This window comes from Dromiciops gliroides, chromosome 4, assembly GCF_019393635.1.
Source record: "Dromiciops gliroides isolate mDroGli1 chromosome 4, mDroGli1.pri, whole genome shotgun sequence".
In the NCBI taxonomy this organism is placed as follows: Eukaryota; Metazoa; Chordata; class Mammalia; order Microbiotheria; family Microbiotheriidae; genus Dromiciops; species Dromiciops gliroides.
In genome coordinates this window covers 463,894,517-463,910,048 of record NC_057864.1, presented here as the reverse complement: position 1 = coordinate 463,910,048, position 15,532 = coordinate 463,894,517, and the positions used below count along the sequence as shown (strand labels likewise).

General features: G+C 43.7%; 1 protein-coding gene across 1 annotated transcript in view; it reads right to left on the bottom strand.

Moving 5' to 3' along the window:
- The window catches only part of EFCAB5 (EF-hand calcium binding domain 5), a 139,848-nt gene that overhangs the window by 30,440 nt on the left and 93,876 nt on the right, over positions 1-15,532 (bottom strand). Inside the window, exons 9-13 of the mRNA XM_044005291.1 lie at positions 13,814-13,879; positions 13,601-13,693; positions 12,020-12,234; positions 6,036-6,192; positions 305-594 (exon numbers count right to left, since the gene is read on the bottom strand). Coding sequence (XP_043861226.1) covers positions 305-594; positions 6,036-6,192; positions 12,020-12,234; positions 13,601-13,693; positions 13,814-13,879 — 821 coding nt within the window. The remainder of the gene's footprint in view (positions 1-304; positions 595-6,035; positions 6,193-12,019; positions 12,235-13,600; positions 13,694-13,813; positions 13,880-15,532) is intronic.

Sequence of the window (15,532 nt, the reverse complement as noted above, 5' to 3'; positions counted from 1 at the left end):
ATTCAGTGACTCATGCAAGGCCAAGCAATGACAGAGCCAGGATTTCCAGGAATCCACAATGCTTTCTCTGTCCAAGTCTGCCAGTGGCCCATCCCCTCCCATCCTACCCTCTATATTCCCCCAAACCCCAACCTGACGATTCCTCTGGCTGTGGTTCCCCCATCCCTCCAGTTACCAAGGACACAAAGGGACATGACATATATGCAGCAGTCACTATGGGTTTTTCTGTAGCGTCCCTGAGGCCACTTCTACACGGCGGAGTTGAGCCCTTTCTTCCCTAGACCGCTCCCTGGGGGCCACATACCTGGGATAGCGCCTTGAAGACGGCCGTGTACACCGGCTCTAGGCAAACCCCGCTGGTTTCAGCAGCCCGCTGGATCTGCTGCAGCCACTTTCGCCGCGCCATGTTCCTGAGCTGCTCTGTGTGCGTCCGCCTCAAGCTCATCATCAGAAATTCCACCACGTTGTCAAAGACTTCATTTTCATTCCCAGTAAGCTCGGCCACAACCAGCTCAATGTAGTTTCCAAACTCAGGCAGAGTTAACCTCACTTCATTGCCAGGGTGGGGCTTTGGTAGCTTTATGTGCAGTTTTGCTAAAGAGGGAGAGACCCAGACGGAGGGCTAAACAAAAGTTCATGCACCCAAGGAATCTATTTCCCCTCCCCATCTTCCATTCCACTGGAACTTAGGGAATACGGTATTTGTAGGAGGGATCATGGCATCACAAATGCAGAGCCAGAAGGGACCTCGGAATCCATCTGGGCCAACTCACCCATTTTATTGAAGGGGAAACTGAGGCCCAGAGAGCCTTACCCAAGTGGTAAGTGACAGAGGGTGGATGTGAACCCAAGTACTCCAATTCCAAATGCCATACTGCCTATTATCCCAAGGTTTAGGAGCGCATTATCTTGAGAGACTTATTTTTTGTTCCACCTCAAAAACCAGGTTTATCAAACATGTATTAGAGCACAATTTGGCATTTTCAGGGACTGTTAGCTCTGACCTCAATAGCTACTTAAAGTTTCCAGGTCCCTCTCCTGATTTCCCTAGCTCTATAATCATTTGGTTATTATTCGGTTGGGACCTGTGATTTCACTGCTGGAGGGGACTTGCACTGAGGGAATCCCTCCATACCTGTGGAGATTGATGTCTGTGTTGTAGCATCATCATCAAATAATGATAACGATGAGGGGGAGGAGGAGATGAAGAAGATGAGGATGAAGAAAAGAGGAAAAGGATGAGGAAAGGAATAAGAGCAAAGGGAGAAAGGGTAGGAGAAGAAGAAAAGAGGAAAAGGAAAAGGAGGAGAAAGAGGAAGAGGAGGAGAAGGAGAAGAAGAGGAGGAGAAAGGAGAAGAGGAGGAGGAGGAGAAGGAGTGGATCGAGAAGAACTGTAATTTATATAGTGCCTACTATATGCCAGTCACTGTGCTAAGCACTTTACAATAATTATCTCATTTGATCCTCATAACAACCCTCAGGTAGATGCTATTATTATCCACATATTTACAGATGAAGAAACCGAGGCAGACAGAAATTAAGTAACTTGGCCAGGGTCACACAGCTAGTAAGTGCTGAGGCTGGATTTGAACTCAACTCTTCCTGACTCCAGACCCAGTGCTCTGTCCACTTTGCCACCTACCTCCCTGCCACTGTAACATGATAATGATATGAAATCAAATAATAATACAATCTGGGTGAGAGATGAAAGTTGAACCAAGGCCTTCCTCAATCTGAGGCCAGCTCCACTAGGTGGTTCCAGTATTCTGGCAATCCCTCAGTCATGAAACCCCAGAACTATCTTTGATAATCCTGTTTGTCCTTTTACAATGCCATCATAACTCTGAATTTCCCACTGCCACCATGCTGATTGGTGCCATAGGATGATAGATCTAAAGCTAGAAGGGACCTCAGGAGTTACCTAGACCAAACCCCTTATTTTATTATTTTATTTTATTTTATTTTATTTTATTGTGGGGCAATGAGGGTTAAGTGACTTGCCTAGGGTCACACAGCTAGTGTCAAGTGTCTGAGTCTGGATTTGAACTCAGGTCCTCCTGAATCCAGGGCCCGTGCTTTAGCCACTGTGCCACCTAGCTGCCCCCCAACCCCCTTCTTTTACAGATGGGTAAACTGAAGCTCAGAGAGCTGAAGTGATTTTTCTCAAGGTCACACAGGTGTCTTGTGTTGCTCAGCATTGATGCTAATAAAGTTTCAATTCTCATTTCTCTGGGTGTGGAGGAAGATTTTGTATTTAAAATGGGAGATGCCAGAATTTGTTAATCAGCTGTACCTTCGGGGATTAATCATTCTTTTAAAATGTTCCCTTTTGAGAAGTTTAATTGGTCCTACCCAAAACTTCCTCCTTACTGATGTCAATCAAATTTCAGTCTTCTTACCAACCTGAGTAGCTACCATCGACATGGCCACAAGAGGGTACTGTTGTACAAGTTAATTGGTCCACTTTCCCCTGCTGCTATTGCATTTAGAGCTAGAAAGGGATTTTGTAACCCAAATCCCTGATTTGATAGAAAACACTGAGACCCAGAGAGGGGAATCAACTTGTAGGAACCTAGGTCTAGAGCTGGAGGGGACTTCTAGTGACCCTGGGCAAGTCCCCTGACTCCTCAGTTTCAGTCGAACTTGAGTTCGAATTTGGCTTCAGACGCTTACTAGCTATATGACCCTGGGCAAGTCACTTAACCCTGATTGCCTCCCACCAAAAAGTGAGGGAGATTTGAGTCAATGGCCTGTAAGGTTTCTTGCAGCTCTAAATCAGTGACCCTATGACCTGTTGAGTTCATTGTCTCCTTTTACAGATGAGGTCAAGAATGAGAGGCAGGCATGTCATGGAATACCTTGGCATCACGAGAAATAATGAATAGGAAGATTTCAGAGAAACAAAGGATCATGGATCCAGGGATGGAAGGGACCTTTGAGGTAATCTACGCCAAAGTTCTTATTTTCCAAATGAGGAAATTGAGACCCAGAGAGGGAATTAAATAGAAAAGCTAGGATTCAAAACCAGGCCCTGACTCCAGAGTCAGCAGCCTCTCCACTCCTCTCTTTGCTTTTGGGAGAAGATTTGTCTGCTGTGATATAGATTAAAGATAGCAGAACCCAAACATCAGTAAAAACCAATGATTACAATAATGTAGACAAGAGCTGCACTAAAAGATTACTAAATTCAAATGAATAGAATGTCATCTCCTTGAGGGCAAGCACTATTTGATGTCTTTAAATTCTCTGTACTTAGGGGCAGCTAGGTGGCGCAGTGGATAGAGCACCGGCCCTGGATTCAGAAGGACCTGAGTTCAAATCTGCTCTCAGACACTTGACACTTACTAGCTGTGTGACCCTGGACAAGTCACTTAACCCTCATTGCCTGGACCACAAACAAACAAACAAAAAACAGTCCTTGATACATAATAGGTACTTTTAAAATGTTTATCATGAATTGATTGAATGAATGAACAGTCTTGGTCCTAGAGAACAGAGGATATAAAAAACCATCCCTTCCCTTATTGGAGAGGAGGGGGAATATGGCATAAATTGTCAAACTTGATTGTTTTGTTAATCAGTTATACATATTTCCTTTTCTTTGGCATGGCATGGCAAAGAAAGGAAAGGGGGATTAGATTTGCATTAATAAAGGGCCTGGGTTCAAATCCTGACTTTGTCTCCTCCTACTGCACTACCTTGGGCAAGTCACTTCACATTTATTCCCTTTAGTTTCCTCATCTGTAAAATGAGAGATTTGGACGCCTTGGCTATTAAGACACCACCTTCCAGGTCTAGAGCCATGATCCTATGTTCCTAATCACCCTCCAGACCTCAGTTTCCTCATCTGTAAAATGAAGAGGTTGGGGGGCAGCCAGGTGGTGCAGTGGATAAAGCACTGGCCCTGGATTCAGGAGGACCTGAGTTCAAATCTGGCCTCAGACACTTAACACTTACTAGCTGTGTGACTCTGGGCAAGTCACTTAACTCTCATTGCCTTTCCCCCTCCCCCCCCCAATGAGGAGGTTGGACTAGATGGAGTTTCCCTCCCCCCACCCCAGCTCTAGAACTATCAGTTTCCTCACCTATAAAATGAGGGAGGTGGACTCAGTGGCTTCTTAAGGTCCTTTCTATCTTTAGATCTCTAAGGGCAAAGGGTGGGAACAGTCACATGGAATCACACCTATCAGGAAAGTACTCTGGTTTCAACACACACACACACACACACACACACACACACACACACACACACAGAAACAAACCCAAACATCTTTTTTAAAAAAGTCCAGGGGAAGGAACACATCACAAAGAAGTTGTTCAGAGAACCGCTGAATCTTAGCTTGATGGCATTTAGCATTATAATCACCCCTGTCTTCCTTACACTGGCTCATGGTGCCAATCACACCGATCGCCTTGACTATAATCAGCCGCCCTGCGAGGACAGAGAATTCACACTCTAAGATCTGTCCCTTGTGTCTATCCACCTCTAAAGGATGCAGCACCAAAGACACACAAACTCTGTGTATTTTTTTCTTTCAGGTATTGAATCCTTTTTTTTGTTGTTGTTGTTTTTTTGTTTTGTTTTTGTTTTTGGTGAGGCAATTGGGGTTAAGTGACTTGCCCAGGGTCACACAGCTAGTAAGTATTTGAGTGTTTGAGCTAGTGTCTGAGGTCGGATTTGAACTCAGGTCCTCCTGAATCCAGGGCCGGTGCTTTATCCACTGTGCCACCTAGCTGCCCCGTATTGAATCCTTTTACTCCCCAGGAAACAGCCCGCTGTCTAAGCAAGCCATGAGCAACTTTTCCAGCTATACTGTGCCCAGAATAGATACCATGGGCAGCTATCTCTGAAGCCTGCCATGCTGAAAAGAGAAATCCTGAGCCCAGAAAAGGTATTCTCTCTTTCTCTCTGTCTCCCTCCCCATCTCTCTCTGTCTCTGTCTCTCTCTGTTTCTCTCTGTCTCTGTCTTTCTCTCTGTCTCTCTCTCCCCCATATATATGTATATGAATGTGTATGTGTATATGTACATATTTGCATACACACATATATGACATATACATCTATATGTATATATAGAAGCTGAACTGAAGATCCTGGGCCATTAACTATCTTGGGAGTCCCTCCCACAAACTGAAATGAGTAGAGAAAGCTTCTTTTGCTCTTCAAATGTAGTAAGAGCCTCGGGGCATGTGGCCAGGGCCCTCTCAGAGCCCACAGGTGGGCTCCTCTCCACCCGAGGCTGGTCATTTTCCCTGTCCAACTTCCTGCCATAAATGACGGCCTGACTTTGCCGGATGCCCAGAATCGTGGCAGCTCTGCGGGAAGAGCAAGGAAGCCCTTTCAGACACAATTGGGTCAGTGTTTTACTTACAACACTGTCAGCAGCATCAAAAAAGAAAATGTTCAATGTGGTTCCTCTTGTGTCCCTTCATCCCACACTGGGGAAGAAGAGACACTTGACTGAGTAAGAAGACTTGACTCTCTTTGGTGATATGAGGGATGCCCAGGTGGAGGCTAGATTAGGCTTGCTTTTTGTACCAAATGAGCAAGAAGCAGGCTGGTGTAACGGTTAGCAAGTAGGCCTTGGAGTCATCATGACCTGGGTTCTAATCCTAGCACTGGACGCACTTATGTGCCAGTATTGCGGAATCTTTGGGGTGAAGACTTTGGGGTTTTGAGCATGAATCATCAGTCTGCACCTACCCTGAGTTGGATTCTTCTGTGGTCCATCTCCCCCACAACCACCAGTGTTTTTCCTGGGTAGGGAGCCCTTTACTGGGACTGGGAAACTTTCAGCGTAGCTTTTGATTGGTGGGACCCGGCTAGTATGTGAGATCCCGGTAAGAAAAGCCTTGTCCTACGGGCAGTTAGGTGGCGCAGTGGATAGAGCACCTGCCCTAGATTCAGGAGGACCTGAGTTCAAATCTGACCTCAGACCCTTGACACTTACTAGCTGTGTGACCCTGGGCAAGTCACTTAACCCCAATTGCCTCACCCCCCCAAAAAAATACACAAGAAAAGCCTTGTCCCTTACCTTTCATCATCGATACTTTCTCCATGCCTTCCTTGTAGGTAAACAGAAGTTTGTCGATCTCATTCAGGTCCAAGAAGCCAGAGCCTTCGTTATCCCATTTCTGAAAAAGAGCTTCCAAGAGTATCTTCCTTCGCATTTCCATGGTCTCTTGATGAATCTAGGAAGCAAGGACAATCGCAAAGGATGGAAAGCTACAACTCCCAGAAGTCATGTGTCCTTTACAGCAATGACTTCACTTTGGGCTACAGCATGACACCAAAGGACAAAACTTTGTATTTATTTTACACATTATTTTATATGCCAAGAAATGTAGCATGGTGTGGTCCATAGGGAGGGGCCTCGGTACCAGAAAGAACTGAGTTCAAGTCCTTCCTCTGACATATCCTAGCTGTTGAATCCCAGCAAATCACTAAATGTCTCCATGCTTCAGCCATCTCTCTAAGGTTAGAAGTTGCCAACATGTATTGGTAGAGGATGCTTTTTCATCCAGGAGTTCCCTATGAATCATAGGTCCACTTTTTATTGCTATATTTTACATATAAACATATGTTGACTCTCCCAATAGAATGTAAGGGGCAGCTAGGTGGCGCAGTGGATAGAGCACCGGCCCTGGAATCAGGAGTACCTGAGTTCAAATCCGGCCTCAGACACTTAACACTTACTAGCTGTGTGACCCTGGGCAAGTCACTTAACCCCAATTGCCTCACTAAAAAAAAACAAAAAACAAACCAATAGAATGTAAGCTCCTTGAGGGAAGGACCTGATTAATTTTTGTTTTTATGTCTCCAGTTACCACAGCAACCCTTACACATAGTAGGCACTTAATAAATGCCAGTCAGTCAAAAGGCACTTATTAAGTGCTTACTATGCTACAGGTGGAGGCAGCTAGATGGTTCAGTGGATAGAGCATGGGACCTAGAATCAGGAAGACATGAGTTCAAATTTGGCCTCAGATACTTACTAGTTGTGTTTCTTTGGGCAAGTCAATTAACCTAAATTTGCCTTAATCCATTGGTGAAGGAAATTACAAACCACTCCAGTAACTTTGCCAAGAAACCCTTATGGACCATGCGGTCCACAGGGTCACAAAGAGTTGGACTCACCTGAACAACATGTTACAGGCACTGTGCTAAGTGTGGAGGATACAAAAAAAAAAAAAAGGGCAAAAAATAGTCCTTGGCTTCAAGGAGCTCACATCTAATGGGGAAAGAACATATAAATAACTGGATTTGTTGCTGTTGTTCAGTCATTTTTCCAGTCCTGTCCAACTCTTCATGACCCCATTTGGGGTTTCTTGGGGAGGGGTTTGGCATTTCCTTCTCCAGCTCATTTTTTTATTTTAAAATTTATTTAATTTTTAATTTATGGAATATAACAAGTATTTCCATAATAGTACAATTAAAAAGATGATTGCACATGAAACTGCAAATCTAACTTGCTACTCCTTTCAAATATACAATAAAATTATCAAATAAATGTCTTCTTCCATATTTTATCGATGAAGAAACTGAGGCAGACAGGGTGCAGTGACTTGCCCAAGGTCACATAGATCAGAAGTGTCTGAAGCCAGATTGGAACTCATGAAAATTAGTGTTCCTGACTCCAGCCTTGGCACCACCCAGCTGCAAAATAACCAGTTAGGTATGAGATATATATTGAATAGATGGCAGATAATTAGATAAGGGGAAGTATTACCATTGGTGGGGCGGGGGTGGGGGAAGCATTGGGAAAGGCCTCCTGGAGAAGATGGGATTTGACCTGATCTTTGAAGGAGGTGGGATAAACTAAGAGGCAGGGATGGGGGGATAGAGCATTCTTGGCACGGGGGATAGCCAAACCAAAGGCAAAAATACAGGAGATGAAATGTTGTGTTTGAGGAAGAGCAAACAGAAAAATGTAGCTGAGTAGTAAGTATGTGGAGAGGAGTCAAGAGTAAAACAACTGGGAAGGAAAGAGAAAACCACCTTATAAAAGACATTTGGCACAAAAAAAAGGATTTAAAAAAATTTGGGGGGGGAGTAAGGCAATTGGGGTCAAGTGACTTGCCCAGGGTCACACAGCTAGTAAGTGTTAAGTGTCTGAGGCCAAATTTGAATTCAGGTCCTTCTGAATCCAGGGCCAGTACTCTATCTACTGCACCACCTAGCTGCCCCCAGGATTTTAAAATTTGATCCTGGAGGTAAGAGGGAGTCACTGGACTTCACTGAGCAAAGGGTGGGGGTAGGAGTGGGTGGCATGGTCAGACTGATTTGGAGAAACCCTCCTGGGAGCTGCCTGGAGGAGGGATCAGGATGGAGAATGGCTTTTGGCTGGGAGACCAGTTATGAGGCTGCTGCAGTTATCTGGGCAGGAGGTGACAAGGGCCTGAGGGAGGGCTCTGGCCCTCTGAATGGAGAGAAGGGGATGTGTGGATGAGATGTGGTGAAGGCAGAAAGGATTTGGTGGTGGATCTGATTCTTGGGGAGAGTGAGAATGAGGAGCTGAGGATGGGCCTAAAACTGGGGCTCTGGGTGATCAGGAAGACAATGATGTCCTTGTCAGGAATAGGGAAATTCAGATGTTCTGGGAGGAAATCTAACAAGTTCTGTTTTAGACATGTTTGAGTTTGAGATGCCTATGGGACCATACAGCTGGTTGGAAATTCATATGAGACTAAGGTCAGATAAGTAGATCTCAGAGTCGTCTGCATAGAAATGATAATGGAATCCATGGGATCAGATAAGATCTCCAAGGGAAACTTAGAGTAAAAAGAGAATATACCCAGTGCAGAGCTTTGGGGGACACCCACAGTTAGAGGGCATGACACGGATGAGAAAAGAGCAAAGGAGACAGAGGAGTGGTCACGGAGGAAGAGGACCAAATTCTTATTGATTGATTGATAGAAGAAAAGAGAGAAAATTACCTTAAACCTCTGAATGGGAAAATAATTGCCGTTCACAGATGTTCCCATAAAATGGAAATCAAGCACTGTGGGCAATCAATCAGTCAAACCACAAGCATTTAGTAAGGGTTTATTATGTGTCAAGCATTGTGCTAATAGCTGGAGGACACAAAGAAAGGCAGAATCAGTCCCTGCTTTTAAGGAATTTACATCTAAAGGGGAAAGTGACAGATAGAAAAATTTATATTGGATTAGAACATGTTAATGTGGGAAGAATGGGGTGACTGGTGGTGCAGTAGATAGACTGCTGGGCCAGGAATCAGGAAGAGCTAAGTTAAAATTCAGCCTCAGGGGGCAGCTAGGTGGTGCAGTGGATAAAGCACCGGCCCTGGATTCAGGAGTACCTGAGTTCAAATCCGGCCTCAGACACTTGACACTTACTAGCTGTGTGACCCTGGGCAAGTCACTTAACCCCCATTGCCCTGCCAAAAAAAAAAATTCCGCCTCAGGCACTCACTAGCTCTGTGACCCTGGGCAAGTCACTTCACCCTGTTTGCCTCAGTTTCCTCATCTGTAAAATGAGCTGGAGAAGGAAATGGCAAACCACTCTAGTCATTCTGCCAAGAAAACCAAAAAGGGGGGGTGGGGTCACAAAGAGTCAGACATGACTGAAAAATGATTGAACAACAATAAAATGTGGGAAGAGGACCACATTCTCTATATACTAAAGACATATGATTATATAGGTCACTTAAGGGAAATACCCACCGAAAAGTTCCAGGCTGACTTGGTTTGGAGCCCATGAACTGGACAAACCTTTGGGGTTCTCTCTGTGCCTTCTCTGAATCTAGTATGTTTTTGCATGTCTTGGGCTATCAATGACCAACAATTTAAAAAAATATATTTGACCCTAGACTTCATTATTTTGCATTGAATTAAAGATCCAAGTGACATTAGTTTGGGGCAGCTAGGTGGCGCAGTGGATAAAGCACTGGCCCTGGATTCAGGAGAACCTGAGTTCAAATGTGACCTCAGACACTTGATACTCACTAGCTGTGTGACCCTGGGCAAGTCACTTAACCCTCATTGCCCTGCAAAACAAAACAAAACAAAACCAAGTGACAATAGTTTATTTGGGATTCATTGACTTGAAAAGGCAATGAGATCACTTAAAACTGGGAAGGTGCTCAGAGTCTAACTAAGGCCCAAGGAGATTAAGAGATTTAGTGGCTCAGTTGGGTAGAGCTCTCTCTGGTTTGGGAGTCAGGAAGACCTGAATTCAAATCTACCCTCAGAGAGTTACTAGCTGTGTGACCTTAGAATGTCACATTTTATCTGCCTTGCTTTTCTCTTCAGTAAAATGGAAATAAAAATAAAAACTACTTGACAAGGTGATTGGGAAGATTAAATAAGATTATTTGTAAAGTGCTGACCCAGATAGTAAATATCAAAGGTGGGATTTGAACCCAGACCCTCTGCTTCCAGAGCCATAGCTGCCTCCCAGAAGATGATAATCCAAGTGAGATATGAAAGCCAGACCCATTAGAGAATGAGTACAGGTCTCAGAAGAGACTTGGCAGATGCATTCAGTGGCTGGCATGCTTACGTATTTCATGTGAGAGGTCTTATAGGAGTGTGTTACATCAGGTGGCACCCTGACACCCCAAGGCATATTCCATTCCACTGCATCAGTATGTAACTGGTATTCTCCAAAGGATGAACATGCCTGCACATGTACCTACATGTATATGTGTAAATGCATAAGAATGCATCCTCAAATCACATCATACTCCAACACACATGACCCTTATGTGTCTGTATACCTATATAGCCGTGAACTCCCCCACATTCACACACATACCTCCTACTCTCTTTGGTGTTCTTCAGCACCTGCTACTAAACTCCTTCTAATCAATCAAAAAAACCTTTTAAAAGTGCCTACTAGGTACCAAGCACTGTGCTAGGCAAAGAGGGCAAATGTCAGTCATTGCCCTCAAGAAGCTTACAGTCTCATATATAGGAAGTATGTTTCCCAGCTGCCCAGAGTAGCTAGCTAGCATGTATAGAGCACTTTAAGGTTGCAGAGCTCTTTACATAAGTTATTCCATATGTAAATCCTGAGAAGGCAGGTTTCCACAAAAATCCCGAGAGGTAGGTGCTATTATTATCCCCACAGCTAGCAAGTGTCTGAGACAATGTTGTATCAAAGGTCTTCCTCACTCCAGTTCCAGCATGCTACCCACAATGCTATGCAGATGCAACCAGGGTATTCTCTAGAGGCAAACAGATGAAGCTGACAACAGTAACAAGGGCGAATGTCTTCCAGCCAGGAGCGATCATTAGGTGCAAACAGATGGATTGAGATAGGAGGTGGGATGAGCGATCATGTCACCGATACTGATAATTTAAGAGGGAGTCAAGACTTGGGATTTCATTAGTCACATATGTAGTGGATAGAAGGTTGGACTTGGAGTGGGGAAGACCTGTGTTTGAATCCAGCCTCAGATACTTACTAGCTGGGCAATCCCAGCCAAGCTCCCTCTCTCTGCCTCAGTTTCCACATCTGTAAAACAAGGGTAATAACAGAACCTGCCTCCTAAAGCTGGCATGAGACTCAGGCGAGTTATCTATTCAAAGTGCTTTGCAAACCTTCCAGCTATTGCCATTATTAGTATTCATTTATTTTTATTTTTATTATCAGCATAAGGAACTCAATGTATGAAAGCCTCCTTGCACCAATACAAATGAACGCCCCTTCTTGACTTGTAGTCAGAGCACCTAAGACCATAATTTTCCAATTGGAAGGGACCTTAGAGGCCACTGGGTCCAACCCCCTAAGAGTCAGGGGGCCACTGAGAGGTGACTTGGCCAAGGTCAAACAGCTCGTTATTGTTATAGGGCTGGACTTGGAGTGACTCGATGGACCTGTTTGTCAAATAATTGTGGAAACAAAGTGACAAAATCTGGGGGGAGGAGTTGGGGGGGAGAAGGGAAAAAGACCAAAAAAAAAAAGAGAGAAAATGAAAACCAGCAGGGCATTGGGATGACACAGTTTCCCCATCATAACCTTGGCCTCTCCCATTTCTTTTAGCACAACACTCACCTTCTCCAACTGATCGATTTTCTCTTCATGTGTCTCCACATAATTCTTCTTAAAGAAGTTGATGAATTTCTTAATAACACCAGTGGGGACGCCATCCCCCACAAACGTCTCCAGGAGCTGGACAAACTGTGGCACTTTGAGGTAGTTCTCTGTGAACAAACTCCTTATCTTTGCCTTTTGCTGGGTCTTAATTTTGAGGATTATTGGACGCAGCTCTAGATAGCAAGAAACAGAAGCAACCAGGTCAAGAGAGAAATGCCCCCAAGCACAGAGAGAATGTAGGTAAGTCCTGAATTCCATCTGGACGTGTACTCGAGGATAGGGATAATGACAATAATAGTAATGAAAATAATAATCATAATGTTTATAGAGCCTTATGGTTTGATCTATGTTATCTCCTTTGATAGGGACTGGAGGAGACTCTTTCTTGCAGTTCAGGTTAGCATCCTTTCTGTGAGTTCCTTGAGGACAGGGACTGGGTTTTTACCTTCCTCGAATCCCAGGAGCATTTAGCGTGATTCCAAGTGCATAGGTTTTTTCAGTTTGGGTTTTTTGAGGTTTTTTTGAGACAATTGGGGTCAACTGACTTTCCCAGGGTACCACAGCTAGTAAATATCTGAGATAAGATTTGAACTCAAGTGCTCCTGACTCCAGGGCCAGTGTTCTATCTACTGTGCCACCTAGCTGCCTCCCCACCCAGTACATAGTTAAGTGCTTAATACAGTTATTTCTTCCATATCCTGAGGATTGTGATCTAGAAAATCCACATAAAACTTTTTTAGCCCTCCTTTCGTACCAGAGAAGAAATCGGAATCTTTTCTTTTTCTGTTGTGGGATGTTTACAATACCTTACTGTAAAGTTTGGGTTGAGTGTTTGGTCACAGTCTTTGTATTGTCTGCTGACCTTTGTGTATCTATGGTTTTCCTCAACCTTCCCCTTCCTAAAAATTCCCATTTAATTTCTTATTCTGACTCTATCAAAACCATGATGGAGAAAGTCATTATGTGGAAGGATAATTCTAAAGTGCTTTCCAAACTTTAAAGTACTATATAAATGTTTTATATTATTATTAGTAGTAGTAGTAGTAATAGTAGTAGTTGTTGTTGCTGTTTGTTGAGTAACCAGAGAGTTGCCTAGGGGACTAGGAGATTAATAGACTTGTCCAGGGTCATACAGTGTGTTAGAAGAAGTATTTGAACCCATCTTTCCCTGTCCTGAGTCTGGCTTTCTACATTCACTCTGCTATGCTGTCTCTCTCTAGTCTATGCTTACAAAATATATATACACACAAAAAGTTCCTAAGGCATTTGCCCAAAGGCATGACTTCTCCCCTACACTCCTATCCCCTTTAAATGTTTTGAGAGTATTAGGTATCTTACGTCACTCTGACCCAAAAACTATCAGATGAGAAGAAAAGGTTGCAAAGAGAATTTGTTTTTACTACTTGTGGAGGAAGAAGATGGACAGGGGCTGGTCACCACCCTAGGGAATATGATCACTCATAATCAAAGTTAGCCTACTAGCCCATCCACCCATTAAGTTGGTATTCACCTCATCCTGGACTCAACGTCATCAAGTACCTGAGAATCTGGGGTCTTCGGAGACTAAATAAGCCTGTTTGTTTTCTCCATATTTCATATACTTCTTACTCATGTCAGAAGTTAAGAGCTCGCCTGGAACAACACAGAAGACCAAAAGAGGGATGTCAGTAACTTCTCTTTACCAGTATCCTTTTCACCCAATGTAATTGTGTGCCCAGGGACAAAAGAAGAGAGAATTAAAGGTGGCATCACCTGACCATGGCTTCCCTTCTACTAGCTGGCTCCTGGGCTCACAGCCTGTGACTCTGTCTCTAGTTTCTGAAAAGCATAAAAGGAAACCACCAATTATGAAAGATGAAATTCATGCCAGTAATTATCCTCCAGTTTTCCAGTGTGTGAAATCACCCACATCCTGGTCTTAAAAACCTCCTGAGAGAGAATCACCTTTCCAAGTGTAGCCTAAGACTTGTCATTATTATACCAACACTCAGGAGCCACTTGATAACCGTGATTATTGATGATAATTCCAAGAAGTTGATACATAGAGTATCTTCTGTTCTATGAGGTAAGGAGGAGTGTAGCATTATTAACTTCATTTTACAGTTGGGGAAACTGAGGCCCAGCCAGAGGAAGGTTATACAGTAGTAGTAGGAGCAGCTCACATTAGGAGAGGATTAGGGATCAGACCTGTTATTTTATGGGGGAAGATACACACCTCTGTGACCTAGAATCTCAGAGAACTGCCTAGAACACTGAAAGTACATATGCAAAAAAGATGGACCTGATTTGAGGATGTTAGGGAAACTAGTAGCAGTATTAGTACCTGCATTTTGCAGGTAAGGAAACTGAGGCACACAGTTTAAGTGATTTGCTCAAGTCTTCACACCTAGGAAACCCAAGGCATGGGATTCTCTGGACACCAAGTCCACCAGACCTTTTCCTACATGGAGCTGATTGATGTGACTGAGTCACCCATCTATCTGGCCACTGCTTTTAAAATTAGGTTGCCCTATTTAGAGTTAGTCGGGTTGTGGGACCTCAGAGCTAGATGGTATAAATTTTTAAATTATTTTTTTCAATTACCAAGATTTATTTTCTAAAACTCTTGTAATAAAAAATGCCAATTCCCCCATGTCCCAAGTCCAAAAATATGTCTCTTTCTGCATATTAACTCATTAACTTTTGGTAAAATTTAAAAAACAAATAAACCTTGATGTAATCTTGACCAAACAGGTAAGAAAAATAAACTAAAAGTTCAAAAGCAAAGGGCTCTCATATCGATATGTTTGTGGAGATGTGCTACAGTGCTTTTTGTGAGGGCCTTAAAATAGGTCAATTTAAATTTTGTCACAATGTATGACATCTTCTACATAGGATAGGAGTATAAAATCTCTTTTAGAAATGGAATTGGGGGCAGAGCCAAGATGGCAAAGGAAATGCAGTAACTTCTCAGAGCTACCCACATGATCATGAAAAAAACCAAATGATGCCATAAGACAATTCTTAGAGCAGCAGAACCCATAAAAGGATGAACTGAGATCATTTTCCAGCCAAAGATGGCTTAGAAGGTAGGCAGGAAAGATCTGTTGTACCAGGGTCAGGGTGGAGCCCAGCCCTGTGGCCACACTGTACAAATCCAGCCCCAGGCAAGTTGCACCAGAAAAACAGACCCCTGCAGCTTCTGAATTGGCTACAGTGGCAGCTTCTTCTGGAACAAAGCTCATGGTCTGGTGAGAGGGCTGAGCAGCTGGTCAGGGGGAGATTACAGGGGTCTCTGCTGGCACTGAGGCAGAACTTGGTTGTTTTGGCTGTGCTGAGAATCAGGAAACAATCTTGAGGGGTGGCCCAGGTGGGGGAAAGATGCAGGCTCGCTAGAGCTAGCAAACACAGTGAAACAGATTTTGTGTTTCTGGGTTAAAGAGCAAATAAGCTTGGGTTTATTTACAGACCATAGCACAGGCCTGATGAGTG